This window comes from Neodiprion lecontei, chromosome 3 (assembly GCF_021901455.1).
Source record: "Neodiprion lecontei isolate iyNeoLeco1 chromosome 3, iyNeoLeco1.1, whole genome shotgun sequence".
NCBI lineage: Eukaryota > Metazoa > Arthropoda > Insecta > Hymenoptera > Diprionidae > Neodiprion > Neodiprion lecontei.
In genome coordinates, this window is record NC_060262.1 from 34564699 (window position 1) to 34579974 (window position 15276).

Below are 15276 nucleotides of genomic sequence, written 5' to 3' on the forward strand. Positions count from 1 at the left end.
GTCAATGATCAACATTCCCTCTGAAAAAGAAATTAATTTCCCCAGCCTTTTCGACTCGCGTTCATTTTATCGATTCAGCGCTGGTAGCACGGCGCTGACTGTTAAAATTTGTACGGATTCGAAGATTCTTTCAAATTTACAACCGACTGGTGACAACTGCCCAAACAATCCAAGAGCAGAAAGCAATACAACATTTCGCCGAAAATGAGGTAGCAAGAAAAAAAGAACAACTTCCCATATAGAGATAAGTTCGACGAAGAAAGCTGAAGTTTCACATGACACGAAACTCACCTTCATCGCTTACAGACTATTCTAATTTCACTCACTCGTTCTTTCCTTTGACCACACGTCTACGATTTTATCGAATGTAAGTTTGGTCAAGATACAGTGATCAATTCGATCTGGATTCCGTAGCGTCGAAGTACGTCCTTTCCGTTGCGCTGCCCAAAAGCGACTGGCGCCGCGCGAATGCGAATCCGGTGGGAGAATTTCGAGCGAGAACAGAAATACTGACAGTGTCCGATATTCTAAATACATCTGTACTTATTGACTCGCTCATGTCAGGTGTAACTATTAATATGAAGTATGTATGTATATGCAAAAAATATTTTGTTTAAATTGTACAATGGTGATCGATAAACGAGGTCGCCGTGCGCTCGATTTATTATCCTGATTTCATTGCTAGGCCTTCAGTCAATCAAAAATGCACAGGAAAAAACTGGAAAACAACGAGACAGCTAGAACCGTGTTGCGGTTCGACCTGTGGGTCGAACATCATGGTATAAGGTGACAGCGGCAAAGGTTAAACATCAATGGTTGCCGATGATCGAAATAGCGTTTGTTTGGTGTTGTTTATTTGAAACTCTATTCAACCCTATTTCGAGTCGTTTAAACAATCCTTGGACATATTTCGACGGTAAAATGAGTACCGTCGAATACGACTTGGGCACAGCCGGCGGGCTCATGCCAGTGAGTAACATAACCCTAAACTATCTCAACGGTTTTTTGAAATTGTAAATTATAATCTTCGCAGTTGTTTAATTAGCGTGTTTCTACTTCTACAGCAAATCCAAGCTCTGATAGCGCCCCCCGTATCAGAGGAATCAAAAACAACAAAAACGAAGAAAGATAAAGATGAAAAAACTCATCCATACTTCAAGCGACCCGGCCGAGGTCACAACCGAGACTCTTGTGACGCTTGTCGCGATGGAGGAGAGCTCATATGCTGTGACAAATGTCCAGCTTCGTTCCATCTCCAATGTCAGTGAGTGTCCTAAGATATCTGTTGTCACACAATTTGCAGTCAAGTTTGCAATGCGAACAACGGAATAACTATAACTATACTAAGTTTAACATTACTCTGTTGTTCGAATTTTCTACTTCACCTTGTGAGTACTTCTGTTATTTGTAGCGATCCTCCATTGGACGCAAGGGATATCCCAAATGGAGAATGGATGTGTCATGCCTGCCGTTGTGCGGATGTTACTAAGAAAGATAGTAGTGCTGGTAAAAGGAAACGGCGAAAATCAGCCTTGGAAACCCTAGCATTGGCTGCTTCCCTCCTGAATCCAAGAGAATTTGAACTTCCACGAGAATTGCAAATCCCAATCACATTCCCTGGAACAGACAAAATAAATCCTTCAGCTGGTAAAAAAGGAAGGCAGCAAAACTCTTGTACAAACAATGGCAAGTTTCAGCTATTAAATGCTTTTATTCGTATTAACAAACTATGCTGTTCCTTTAATAATGCTATCATTTTCCAAGTGGTAAAATTCTTTTATCTCCAAATGACTTTACCTGACAAAAATTTGTAGCAAATAATTGCCCTACAACAAAACTTCCTGGATACTTGTTTGGACATTATATTGACTCAAAATTTGGAAACAAAATATTGTGACTGAAAATATTAAACAGACATTACTATTTATATCTTTATGTATTTATTTATTTACTTTAAAACCAATGGGTAAAGCCGAAATTGTTCTCCACAGACAACTTATCTTACTAACGTAAAAGTAAATACAGAAAATCTTTTGTTACACCCAGTCTAGTACTACAAATTATCGTATTTAAAAATCTATTTTATATCTCATTTCTTTTATTAGGGAAGAGTCACTGCTTGGATAATGGGTTGATGGTGCCCCTGCCAGCTCGTTTATGCTTTGAATGCGGGAAAAGTTGTCGGAAAGCGCCATTGATAGTTTGCGATTACTGCCCACTATATTTTCACCAGGATTGCCTGGATCCTCCTCTTACAGCATTTCCAAAAGGACGTTGGATGTGTCCCAATCATCCGAACCATTTTATAGACCAAAATTTACTGCCGTCATGTGGTGCTACAGAGCGCCTTAAATTGTGGGATAAGTATGCATCTAAGCGGCTGGATCAACAATCTGTAAAATTGGAATTTCTTCGAAAAGCCCGAGCAACTAATCCACCCTTCAGGGTTAAAGTCAAACTCAATGGAAAAACCAGGGTTCAAGTGCCAACTGCGGTAAAATATCACTATGCGAATCCACCAGAAATTGAACCAAGTAATTTGTATAGAATGAATGATGTAATTCAGCCAACAATGCATCCGACGGAAACGTACAGATCAGAAAAATCACATAATGAACCAGTTAATAATGGTGATGTTATGTCGGACGTAGAAAGCAATCTAGAAAGTAAGCAGGAAAAAAGCAGAGTTAATCAAAGAAGTACAGATGATACAGATATAATAGATAGTTCAATTAGGTATTCGAAAAATATAAGCCAACACTCTGTCAAAGAGGGAGTACAGCTACTGGAGAGACCAGTCTTAGAAGCTTTAGCTCAACAGAGATTAGAACAGATATTGAATCCGATGGGAGACGATTATATGTCTGTTCATTGCCAATCTAGAGCAAGAGCTGTGGTGTTTCCACTGAGTCGAAAACCAGGAACCCCGACATTCATGACAAGTAGAACACTCAGCATTGGAAATGGAGCTGACTGTGATTTATTATTATCCAAGTATGGAAACTGCCAATGCACGTCATCTAAACATGCTGTCATTTTTTACGATGAGGTAATACACCTAACCATTGTACACTCACATACTACTTGGTAAATTGTACATCTACAAAAGTTTTTTTCTATAAACAATCTAATAGCACTCTTATCAACATATTCAAAATCCATTTATTCATTTAGTATGCAATGCAATGTTTTTTGTTTAACAAACTGACGTGTACAATTATACTTAATATTAAATTTTAATATCATTTTATGCATTATTTGTATCTTTGGACTTATAATTATAATAATATTTCATTTAGCACAAACATTTCATGAAAATTTTGCTTTCGACTAATTTAAGATGTATACCTAATTGGTAATTATTGATAGATTGAATATGCTACTCTGTATTGTCAACATCCCTGATGAGTCTCTTCAACATTTCACAATCGCCTTAAAATATTTCGTTATAATATTTAAACGCTCAAGGTGTAATACTAGGCAACGATGTAAAAATAATAAGAAAGTATTTTCCTCTAACTTCCATCAGGTATATTGGAATGAACACCGGGCAATCCCGATTCCGTACGTGATTTTGTATTCACTTGATACCCATAAGTAAACATTAAAACGAACACTTTTCCCGTTCAATATTTATCACATTATTTTAATTATCTTTTTTTTTCAGACCACTAATCGTTACGAATTGCTAAACTACAGTGAGCATGGGACTACAGTAGATAATATTTTATACTCTTGTGATTACGCAAATCCGGAAAGGACAGAAAGTGAAGGGGAAGAAAAAGCAAGAAGCATATTAAGTAAAGATCAAGAAACTGTAAATGCGATAAAAAATATTGCCAATAAAAACAAAGCATTATTGCCAGAACGTGAGGAGACAAAAGTTTTGTGCACATGCAGGCAATTGAATCACGTGAATAACAATCACAACAGCAGCTATTTGGAGGAAGGATGGGAAGGCAGTGCATTGGTAGCTCATGGCTCAATCTTGAGGTTTGGTTGCCTTGTATTTTTATTTAGTACTGTTGATCACGTTTTGATTACGCATTGAATCAACGTAATTGTGTATTCTGAGAGATGTAAATACGAAATGTAAGATAAAAAAAAACTTTTATAATACAAATAATTTGAATATATTTCAGACAGTTATGAAATTCGGAGAAAACTCGTGGCTATTGTTACAAATAATTTTATTTAACCTTCTTTTGGAGAAGACAAGTGATACAGTTTATTTAAAAACAAAGGATGCAAATATGGTGATCGCCCATGTATTTACATGTTTAAAGTGCAATTCTACCCACGAAGCTTTATCTTTCAATTAAATTTTGTGTGGTTAACAGGAAATTCTTTTTATTCTCCAAAGATATTGCAATACTGCCAATTCAGGATATCTTCTTTGTTTTTAGACTCTCAATTGAAATATTTGGAAAAAAAAATAATATATATATAACCAAGGGAATTCAACTACACATAACGTCATTTTTCTATTTCCTATTTTGCCTATGTTTTTCAGTTTTGCCTTAATTTTTGAGATCTTGCCAGATGAATTTTAATAAAATATTCTAGTAAACGGACAAAACAGCCAGTATCCTGTGTGCCAAGTTCACTTGTGCCATACTTGATATTTATAATGTATAGTTTGTTTGCAAGTATGTGGTACACATTGTGTATATTAACAAGTTAAAAAAGGAAGGTAACTAATGAATAAATAATTGGCAACTGTAAAATGCGTAGACGCCTATTTTATTTATAATATAAATGTATAATAATTAATATTACAATACAATTCTTTATTATTGTATAACAATACAAGAGTTTGAATACACTTTGTTGAGATAGATATACTTAGGCATGGTCGAGACTGGCAACAGTGTATGTACATTTTTCAAGATGAAAGTTCATATGCCAATTAGAGATGTGCGTTGAAGGAGAGGAAATAAAATAAAAATTAATAGCAATAATTAGTAATAGTAACAATATTAGAAACAATAGTATGTACTTAATTGCAGCACTGAAATTGTAATGGGAAGCTGATGTGTACTACCTTGACTATCATACATACCACAGATTAATACAGACAACTTGTGCTGTGGCTGAACATGACAAAATTGTCTGTGACGGGGATTTTATCAATATTTTATTGATGTCCATAAAGGTTTATCGATTAAATTTCTATTTTTGTTACCGTTTAAAAATTTTTGAACTTTTCTTTCTAATAGTAAAATTCAAGCTCACGTGGAGAAGAATAAGCAAATTTCTAAGCTCAAGTTCAAGAGAGCCACACATTATTGAACGTCGTATTTCAAAGAACTACATTACTGGTTTGTACTTAATTTAACACACTTATCTAAAGTACTGCAAGGATTTCATGCCCTCTTTGTTTATCATTTGTTTCGTTCCTTCCAATTCAAAATGTGAAGTGATAGTCTTCGTATTAAATGAACAACTAACTACCCTGCTACGTTACAGAAATTTGCTATAAATAAAATCTGGAACATCATCTTGTTTTGATGTTCATCGGTAACATTAGTTCTGTCTTATTCTGCGCTATTTTATTGTAGCAAATAATAGTTGGAAATGGTGGTAATGTTTTTTGTGTATATATATGTATATATATACATACATATATATTTAGTATATGGGTATGTATATTATTGCTAACAACATTTGCGTCTATGTTGCTTAGTACTTTTGCTCAAGTTTACGGTCTCCTTGGTTTGTATAGCTTGACGTTCCTTCCGTTCCTTTTTGGTTCTTAACACTTGGCGTGTAATAGCCATAAACATCTAAAAGTACATAGGAAAAAAATCAGTCAAAATACTTTCAATGGTATTCTTAAATGTCATGGTATTATTGTTGTCAGTAAAACTGCCATGTGAATCTGATTTCATAAAACTGTTATAGATAAGCATTCCAACTACTTGAAAAAATGGATTAAAACAAAACCAACTGACTAGCAAACGGTAATGAATCGTACTGAACCATTTTGGATGTCACTTCATACAAAGAATTCATCTTAAAAGCTATACGTACTGTATTTTTTCTTAATATCTTTGAAAATAAAACATTATTACTAATGAAGTGAATCAACTCTGAACTCAGTTTATGTTTAAATTGTGAATGTAATTGTATCAAAATAGCAATTAACCGATGCATTACAAACCTCTTCAACATTGATATTGTCTTTTGCAGACGTTTCAAATAATTGAATTCCCATTTGAGTAGCAAATCTCTGAGCGTCTTCTGTAAGGACAACTTTGCGGTGTGGGGCATCGTTTTTGTTGCCTACTAATACCCTGTTGACCACATCACAATTATGTTCGATCTCATGAAGCCATCTTTTTACATTCGCAAAAGAATCCCCGCTTGTTACATCGTATACTACTATTACTCCGTGTGTTCCTCTGTAATAAGTAGATGTTATCGTTCGAAATCGTTCTTGACCTGCAGTGTCCCATATTTGTAGCTTCACTCTTTCCCCGTCAACTTCTACCGTCCGAATTTTAAAATCCACTCCTATTGTCGTAATATAACTGCCGGAAAAGGTGTTGTCCGCGAACCGCAACAGCAGGGAACTCTTTCCTACACCTTTAAAAAGTAGACATCACGTTCTCTTTATGATGCTCCCAGCTATTGTTATCATGTGTAATAAGCTCGCTGATCCAGCGTTACTATTGATTCAAAGATCTATTATACCAGTCTTAAATTTGTTAGAGACCATCAATTGATTTTCAATATAGCAAGTCAAAATTATGCAATGTTGGTGTAAAAGGGTGAAAGAAATCGAAGTTTTGGAGGCCGATAATTTCAATGAATAATCATGTCGCCGTACTTGTTTAAAAAAATCTCAAAATATCTCTTCGATGGTATATGAAATAATGACTAGTCTTCACATGCATAGCTTTAGAAGAATATAAACTTGAAAGTGTGTTCTTGATCTGTGGGTCTATCGGGACAGAAAATAGTTTACGGATTGTACAATTGTTTGTATGATGATAAATTCTTGTATAACGTTTAAATAGTAGTTATTCAAATAAATGTATGACATATCATGCATGCATTCAAGTAACCCTTGACCCAAACGCAAATTACTAACATTTTCGGGTTTAAAATTGATTGTCATCCCCATGTGAAGAGTTAAAACATCATGCTTGGGAAAATTTGATACCTACAGGTGGTTTGACATCTTGTTTGCTATCTTGTCAAATATTGAAAATTAACTGATGTATGAAAAGTATTCACGTGATATGTAAACGAGAACGGAGAAATGTAAGTAATGAGCGTTAAAGCCATGTGTCATCGTAGGACCAAGTAGCGGACGAATTAATCGCAGCAAATTGTAACGAATAAACGAAAGTGAAATTTGGAATGAGGAAAAAGTGAAAAGGAAATTACCACTATCTCCGATGATCAGCAGCTTGAACAAATGATCATATTCGCGGGCCATTTTCTTACAAACAGCCCTCGAGGCGAAGATTAATGCTGTTTAATTGTGGTGTTGAGATTTATATTCCGTTGTTATTGTTCAAGAGGCACAACACGCACCCCTACATACAGATATCGCGGAATTATATTATTCAGCACTTCCTACCAACACACAATTGTAACTAAACAAAATGGTACGGGGAACGAACGAGAACAAAGTGAGAAATACACCTATGATAATAATTGTCACTTCAAAATTGAAAGATCGCCATGTTCCTTTGACGTGATATCACCATTCATTATCGCTATCGTGAAAAAAAAAGATCTACTCTCATTTAACAGGACGCCCATCCCACATCAGCTCATCACCAACGCCATTTTTCTTTCCACACACAAATGTGACATGCACGCATGTACTACATACGTAGCTGTACACATTCATGATCTAGGGACCTTTTGTGTATGCATACTTATACCAGTTTCTCCAGGCTGCGGTGAAGGCCCCAGCTTTTCCTTTTTCCGCCTTTGCGCAGCATTTTGATAAGAAAAAGCCGTTGAAAAATAAGGAAAATATCGCAGTGGTCCGATAATATAAGTTTTACGTACGCTATCGTTCTTTATACCGATGATTACAATGACGACATTTTAACTTTATCATTTCCATTGAAAGAAAGTTTCTGAAATAACATGTATAATTTTAACGATAGAATTAAATACGGTAAAAACTGTTCAGTACATTTTGAACGCGATAATAATTCTCTTGAATACCTGCTGCAGTCAACTCTTCCACGAAGAAATATCGATCTCAAATTATTACTATTATGTTTGTTAGTTGGTAAAATTCGAGGATAAAACCACAGCATTTCATGACTCACACAATCGACAAGTTCCTACACTTTTAGTACGTGTTTTTCAATGACGTATTTACATAAGGGATAAAATATCCTAATATTTGGAGCGAAAGGATATTTATAACTCGAAATACGTTTGTAATTCTTTTTTTTTCTTTGACTTTTTTTAATATTGATTATTATTTTCCTGTAAGAGCCCGAAAACATGTCCTAAACGGAAAAAAAGGAAATAAACACACTTTATTCTTGCGACATGCATGCATGCCGAGTGCATTTTCTTAGGGAATCTCTATTTTCATTCGATAACAAATTATGAAAATTGCACTCGGTGCATTTAGTCACTGTAAAATATTCCTGCTATGACGTCACCTCTTGGGAAATTGATGGTGAGTTTCAGAACACTTCCAGAGTATTCCTTAATTTACCCGTATGTTAATTGGATTTGGGACCGTACAATCAGGACTCTAACTCAAAAAATACACGCAGAACGTGGCAGAGTCAACCGCTGAGAAAATACCAAAAGATTTTTTGTTTTCTAGCTGTAACTTTTGAATTATTCATCATAGCGACTCAAGACTATTTGCAAATGTTTTTTTTCGCGTAACCACGTCAATGTAGTGTTTCCTTCGGTCAACGGTGAACGTACGAAACAATGAATTCCAACGTTTTCCAACATTACTCAAAATTTTAGCAATTCATCAAATTCTCATTAATAATCAAAATGATAAGCCTACAGGTCTATGTCCTTGAACTTTTTCCAAAAGCTCATTATACAAAAAGCTGTCGAAAGAAATTAAATTTTTCTGATCGACACTGTTTAGGGAAACCGCATCAAAATGATAATCGTAAATTTGAATTTCTGTACATCTATTGCAATACCTATATCTATAATAATTCAAACAACACTTTTGAAAAACTGCCTGATGGTGGGGCCGTAGGTGCACCTGTTTGCTAAAAGTATACAAGGACTATAATTAAAGAAAAATATCTGTATTTATTCTTTGCTAAATGTGGGGATAACCTCTAGTCGACCGCTTTGAGGTCGAGGAGTGCAGCTGTGAAGCTTGCATGACAATACTGCATATAAGCTAAGCGGATGATTTGGATTTCCCGCAGTTTTTTTTTTTTGCTACTGAAAAAATCGAGCTTCAGACTCTGAAATCAACAATAACTTTACAAGACAAGAAGCAGTTGAAAAGAAGGAGGTCAGAAAATTGCAATACAAATTATAATTCACCCGCTACACTCTGCGTTCATTGAGCGCGGTTTTCCGTTTTCATCCAATCAAGTGCCGACTGCGTTTGGCGCGCATCAAGCGCAGGAATTGGAATTTAATTTTCCCGATACACCTGAGTTGTTTATCCCAGTTCATGCCAGAGTCGAAATTTGGCATGCAAAGAAAATCTAACCTTCACACTGCCGTAAATTCAGCATTCGTGACGTAATGTCAGTCAAAACTCTAGTAAACATCTATTAAAATTTACTTCTGTACTTCAGGTCTATTGTATTCGGGTAAAAACTTTCAAAATGATTTTTGTCAGCTGGCGGAATGCTTGCATGAAATATCCAACAGAATGTAGGTTAAAGACGCTCGCTCTTCTTCGACGAAGACAATCGTTTCTGAATCGCCAATTATACAACACACCGGCACGGTAGGTATCTCTAGACAATTCTTATCTCTCGGAACATCTAAATATCTGATCTAATTCACTGTTAATGTCCACAGCTCTGCTCCCGTAAAGTTGGCCTATGCGGCCTACGAATCAACAAGTGAAAACCCTTCGACAATAACAGAGGCGCCAGCTCCTATAATTATTATTCATGGTCTCTTTGGGTCTAAGAATAATTGGAACTCATTGTCAAAAGTAATACACCAAAGAACTAGTCGCAAGGTAATTCAACAGGGTATGTATACCCTTAAAATGGACTGGTTTTTTTAAACCAACATTATACTTTTTTTTACCAGCAGTAATTGGAATTATATTCAGAAAATTCTCAAACCTCAAACTTTGATATCATGAAGACTCATTTGCTATACACGTTATTTCGAATCGAACTATAGAAGTATTAATTTTACATACCATGAATGTACCTTGAAACAGACCCTTCTGAGTCATGCAGTCACTGCCTACGCCAACACATGTACAATTTTTACCGGCGGAGAGCGTACAGATACATATTGCTGACATGAATTTGTGCATGTCTCGGCACAAGCGGTAACCGCATTTAGAAATTTCGAATAATGCATCTGAAAAATTAAACGTAATAAATTTGAATCACAATTAACTCGTGAAACATTTGTGAAATATAATAGAATGTACTAAGAGCAGTAAAAACCACATTTACCTGAGAACTGAAGTCTATTAAAAAGGTATACACCCTCAGCAGGAAAAACGTCTGGATTTCAAATAATAAAAAATAAATATCTCTTCAAACTTAGCCGGCATCAACCTCAAGATTTTACCATACAACTATAATTTTCGAGTTTTCTCACCATGTGATATACTCATTGATTCAGGTCATAGCTGTGGATGCCAGAAATCATGGCGATTCGCCACATTCTTCGGATTCTACATACGCTGCTATGGTAGACGATATAGTTCTTTTGGTAAAAGATCTTGGAATCAAGAAAGCAGTAATGGTTGGCCATAGCATGGGTGGTAGAGTTATGATGTATTTGGCTTTAACTCATCCGGAACTAGTGGAAAAATTGGTCTCTATTGATGTTTCACCTACAAACCATAGCCCGAGTCTCCTTTCCATGGTATCACTTTTTGATGCTATGAAAAATGTGAAACTAGATGAAAATGTGTCATTGTTCAAAGCTCGTAAGATGACTGATCAACAGTTATCTGATTCCATTAATTCTGCAGCAATTCGTCAGGTATTTCAGTCATAATTAGTACTACACCAAGGGATCAACCACTGATCAGTTTTAGGTATGTCAAATCTCAACTGATTGGAAAAATTTTCGCCGGCTCGTGGTCAGATGTCTTTATAGGTAGAAATGGTCTAACAACTTCAAACTCTTGATGCAAGTTTATATTGAAAGAACTTTCTAGATTCCTTAAAGCAACCTACATCTAATATTTACAGTGGTCAATCACTTATATTGCACGTATATGGTTATCAGTTTTTTCTATGTAGTAAAAAAATTTCATCAACTTTTTCGATCATGAATTTTTGTTCTAGTTTTTACTGACAAATCTAGTTGAGGCTAAAGATGGAAAATATAAGTGGCGCCTCAATCTACCGGTACTTGAGAAGCACTTCAACAGTGACATTAGCAGGTTTCCAGCAACAGACAAAACCTTTAACGGCCCCACTCTCTTCATAGGAGGCGATAAGAGTGATTACATTACTGTTGAGGACCATGTGAGAATCAAAAGATTGTTTCCGGAAGCAAAAATTCAATATATACCTGGGGCAGGTCATTGGGTTCACTCAGAAAAGCCAAAAGAGTTTCTGGACATAATTACTTCGTTTATCAATGAAGCACAGTAATGGTAATTTTAGATAGGACGATGAATCATTTCATACGAAAAACTGAAGAGTTTGAAATCACTTTACTCTTTAATAGGATATTCGCTGTGATAATGTTTAGTGCAATTCACATAGTTTTATAGGAATTATCAGAAAATAAAAATTGAATAAGCACGGCACTGAATTCAGAGTTTAGTCTTGACGCATAGCGTTTTAGCATCTGCAGTAAGTGACTACGCTAGGCTCAGAAATTCAGTGATTTATTTTTCACTGCGACGCAGTGATAATTATTATGGTACAATGCTACCTCAATTCACAATAAGTGTATCATAAACATATATCACATAAATAATTAATTAAATTCAACAAATCAATATGCAACATCTTTTAAGCCTTTGTTGTAGAATAACAATAATTTGGTGCTACTGTGCCAGTATACACATCTTTTTTCACCAATGTGATATTATACCCGTGCGTATCATTTGTGCGAGGGAAATGTCACGCATTGAAGATATATGCTTACCAAAAGGAGCAAAAGTTGTCTGATCACACATATACTGGGACGTTTAAAAAGGTTCATTAAGTAGTGTTTTCTTAAACCTTTGAAAGTGTTGTTTGTAACATGAAAATGAATTTCTATAAATTTGGATTTTCGCAAAAATATCAGAGATGCTGAATTGATATGTTAAAAAATTGTAAAATAAGAATAGCGTCAGTTGAATAGCACGTAACTTTGCAAACGGAATTGTTTAGATACTGCATAAATCGAAGAGTTTGAAAGTTGTGTTCATGCTATGTTTTGAGCCTTCCGATCCTTGTGTTGAAACATTTGTATAATTAATAAAAAATTTATTGCAAAACCTGTGATCAAATCACCGTATGATTACTTCTGCTGCCATCCAGATTTAGAAAGATTCTATACTAGACTCTATACAAAAAATTGGGAAATCCCAAAGTAAAAACAAACAATACTGATTATCTTTGCACACACCCTAATGTATACAATATACATACGTAGATTTCCTATTTTACTCTGCGCGATGTAATCTTTCAATACTGAAAGATTCATTAAAAATAGCAGTCCTTTCTCTGAACGCTCGTTTCATTAAAATATTATTTCAAATCCCGTAAACCCTTGCCACACAGGACAGCATTGCTTCTTCTAGTAGCATGTGTATTTAATGTGCTTGATTGCATTAAAAAGTTGATTAAAACAGTTCATAACCAAGTCCTCCGTCATAAGCGTAGTCTGCTTTGTTGTGCATGACCAGTCGATCATCAACAAAATAGAATGAGTCTGATCGAGTTTCAAATGGGTTAGCAATCATCTCCGATACTGGAATAATAAATATAAATATTGAGTTATCAAAGGAATGTGCCTTGGGAAATATATATTGAACGTTCAAATTGTTGAAATTTGAACGATTCATTCCTCACATACAATTAGCTTTATGACTATGCTTTGGGATAATTGAAAATAAAGAAATCTGGTGATATGATCTAGGTAATCTGTCAAAACATCAAATAACATAGAAAAACTCTTAAAAAATAATCTGCTAAACAAATAACTATGTGAATGAATAACATTATGATTTGTAAGACAAGCAAGCATTGACAAGCTATAATGAATAAAATAAAACGATGAATTATTTCGATTTATTTATACTAAATTTCTAACTACTTTTCAACTCAAAATTATATGACTCCAATTCCGTTGTTCTATACCTACTTAACTTACCCAGCTCTGGAGGAAGTGCTGGAAACTCATAGATATGTTCGCACGTATTCTTGCTATTTGGAATACAGAAGCCGAATTCAAAGTCAAAAGTCTTCAGTAGCTTGTCACGAAAAAAATGACGTTCAATCATCCTGAATTTATTTACTGGACGTGATCCAACCATAAACTCCACAGTAGCCCCAACTGTTTTCAGTTTTAAAAACTGTGGAGTGAATTGATACCGCACGAATCGTCCTGTATTTGGATCACATCCTCCTGCCTCCTCCGTTTCTGGATCCGGATCTTGATTCCCTTCGCATTCTAAAATACAAGAGTATATTTTTATCAACATATTTAATACATTCTCAGAAAATTTTTGATACTAAATCAGACTACGTAATTGGATAATTTAATGGAAAATACATTCTGGAGAATTTTGAAATTGGTAAACTAATTGAGGTTTCCAGCTGCTAAGTGATTCAAATTCCTAGAAAATTTTATATTGCTATTGTTTACAAGTAAATCATAATAGAACATAGAGTTGAAAGCTTTACAAGCCTCTGGTTGCCCTTTTAGTAACTCTGGTTAAATTTTGAATACAAACCTGTCACAGGAGGTTTGGCAATTTCAAACAGGACTGTTCCTGTTTCTAGATCTCTTATTTGAAACCTAGTAAAGTCTATATCATACACATTTGCTTCTGGTGAACATAAGTACTCTGAAAATTGACAATAACGAGATGTCAAAAGCAAGTCATAAATAAAATTAGTGCTTTATATAGCATGTCTTACCACCTAAGACAACTACATAAAAAAAACATATGTAATTTGTAAATATATCAACTTGATGGGCAAATGTATTAGAGAGGATGGCTATAAGAATCAAAATAGGCACTTGTAATTGAAAATTTGAGAAAATGATGAAAGAATTTGATAGACATAGAGCAAGATATTTGCGTTGACTGCATTGACCTTTTTACCTTCAGACACATTCTAAATATTAGCCAAATTATTTATGCAATACAAATGCTGTCATGACCTGAATGAAATTTTAATTAGGTTCACGATGAAAATACTTATGCTAATCATTTACTCTATATTTCAGCTGAATCAACAGCAAGTATAAATGTTTGATGAAGCAAAAGCGTGACTACAGGTATTGCAGTTGATGACGTTGCATCGAAAAGTAAATCCAGCAGATTTTGTCGGTCATTTTACAATAGGATATTGATATGACTCCTCAAAGACATAGCTGTGAATAGGGATCTCAGATTGTTGAATTTTTTAATGTAACCATCCCCTTAATTTTGTCCCTAAGAACGTGCTGACGTAGCAGTATGTCGGTTGAAAACTGCAAACATTCAGTGTTATTTTAAATGAAAATAGATAAAGATGTGGTAAATTTACTGTCTGTGATGGTGGGCATATGTAGAACCATATCCGGAGTTACAGGCTTGCTGTCAAATACTCCGTTTCCATTATTTTCATGGATAACAGTTGGAGTGACTTGCACATTGGACCCACTTGTTTTATTTCTGCTCACTAGGCTCATTATTTTTTAAAGAACTTATCGATCTGTCGTGTATAATAATCGCTTTGAACACAAATAAAATGCGTTGTCTCTATAATATTTATTGATAAACTAGTTAGGCCCAACTATTAACAAACTTACATCTAAAAATTTGACAGCTACTTTGACGTTCGGCGGATTGATTTTGACGCGACTCCGAATTTTCCAAAGCAACTCCCTCTGTGATGTATCGTATCATTCGGGTAGTGGAAAAGCGTACGTCATCATTTT

General features: G+C 35.0%; 5 protein-coding genes across 9 annotated transcripts; 2 read left to right on the forward strand and 3 right to left on the reverse strand.

Moving 5' to 3' along the window:
* Positions 1 to 573: 573 nt before the first annotated feature.
* LOC107226127 (PHD finger protein 12) lies at positions 574 to 4420 on the forward strand. Of its 2 annotated transcripts, XM_046735483.1 has the most exons (6): positions 574 to 969; positions 1065 to 1264; positions 1412 to 1686; positions 2106 to 3049; positions 3668 to 3993; positions 4143 to 4420. In XM_046735483.1, exons 1-6 carry the CDS (start codon positions 823 to 825, stop codon positions 4150 to 4152), a joined length of 1902 nt encoding a protein of 633 aa, XP_046591439.1. In that variant the 5' UTR covers positions 574 to 822; the 3' UTR covers positions 4153 to 4420. The 2 variants fall into 2 exon arrangements, with proteins under 2 accessions (XP_046591439.1, XP_015522316.1); XM_015666830.2 differs by having other exon boundaries at positions 3668 to 4420.
* Positions 4421 to 4717: 297 nt separating this feature from the next.
* Positions 4718 to 7481, reverse strand: LOC107226126 (ras-related protein Rab-35). Its single transcript, XM_015666829.2, has 3 exons — positions 7396 to 7481; positions 6164 to 6588; positions 4718 to 5786 (listed from the first exon to the last, which is right to left on the reverse strand). Exons 1-3 carry the CDS (start codon positions 7445 to 7447, stop codon positions 5658 to 5660), a joined length of 606 nt encoding a protein of 201 aa, XP_015522315.1. The 5' UTR covers positions 7448 to 7481; the 3' UTR covers positions 4718 to 5657.
* Positions 7452 to 10900, reverse strand: LOC124293662. The gene is made up of 4 exons (XM_046735486.1): positions 10771 to 10900; positions 10623 to 10673; positions 10358 to 10524; positions 7452 to 7948 (listed from the first exon to the last, which is right to left on the reverse strand). Exons 1-4 carry the CDS (start codon positions 10784 to 10786, stop codon positions 7871 to 7873), a joined length of 312 nt encoding a protein of 103 aa, XP_046591442.1. The 5' UTR covers positions 10787 to 10900; the 3' UTR covers positions 7452 to 7870.
* On the forward strand, positions 8899 to 12405 carry LOC107226121 (protein ABHD11). Of its 2 annotated transcripts, XM_046735484.1 has the most exons (5): positions 8899 to 9481; positions 9774 to 9928; positions 10003 to 10168; positions 10795 to 11160; positions 11469 to 12405. In XM_046735484.1, the coding sequence occupies exons 2-5, from the start codon at positions 9804 to 9806 to the stop codon at positions 11778 to 11780; spliced, it is 969 nt and encodes a 322-aa protein (XP_046591440.1). In that variant the 5' UTR covers positions 8899 to 9481; positions 9774 to 9803; the 3' UTR covers positions 11781 to 12405. The 2 variants fall into 2 exon arrangements, with proteins under 2 accessions (XP_046591440.1, XP_015522304.1); XM_015666818.2 differs by lacking the exon at positions 8899 to 9481 and having other exon boundaries at positions 9509 to 9928.
* On the reverse strand, positions 11928 to 15231 carry LOC107226118 (protein unc-119 homolog). 3 transcript variants are annotated; one of them, XM_046735485.1, is made up of 5 exons: positions 15148 to 15231; positions 14883 to 15069; positions 14081 to 14194; positions 13498 to 13797; positions 11928 to 13095 (listed from the first exon to the last, which is right to left on the reverse strand). In XM_046735485.1, the coding sequence occupies exons 2-5, from the start codon at positions 15025 to 15027 to the stop codon at positions 12968 to 12970; spliced, it is 687 nt and encodes a 228-aa protein (XP_046591441.1). In that variant the 5' UTR covers positions 15028 to 15069; positions 15148 to 15231; the 3' UTR covers positions 11928 to 12967. The 3 variants fall into 3 exon arrangements, with proteins under 3 accessions (XP_046591441.1, XP_015522301.1, XP_015522302.1); XM_015666815.2 differs by having other exon boundaries at positions 14883 to 15227; XM_015666816.2 differs by lacking the exon at positions 14081 to 14194 and having other exon boundaries at positions 14883 to 15227.
* Positions 15232 to 15276: the final 45 nt, after the last annotated feature.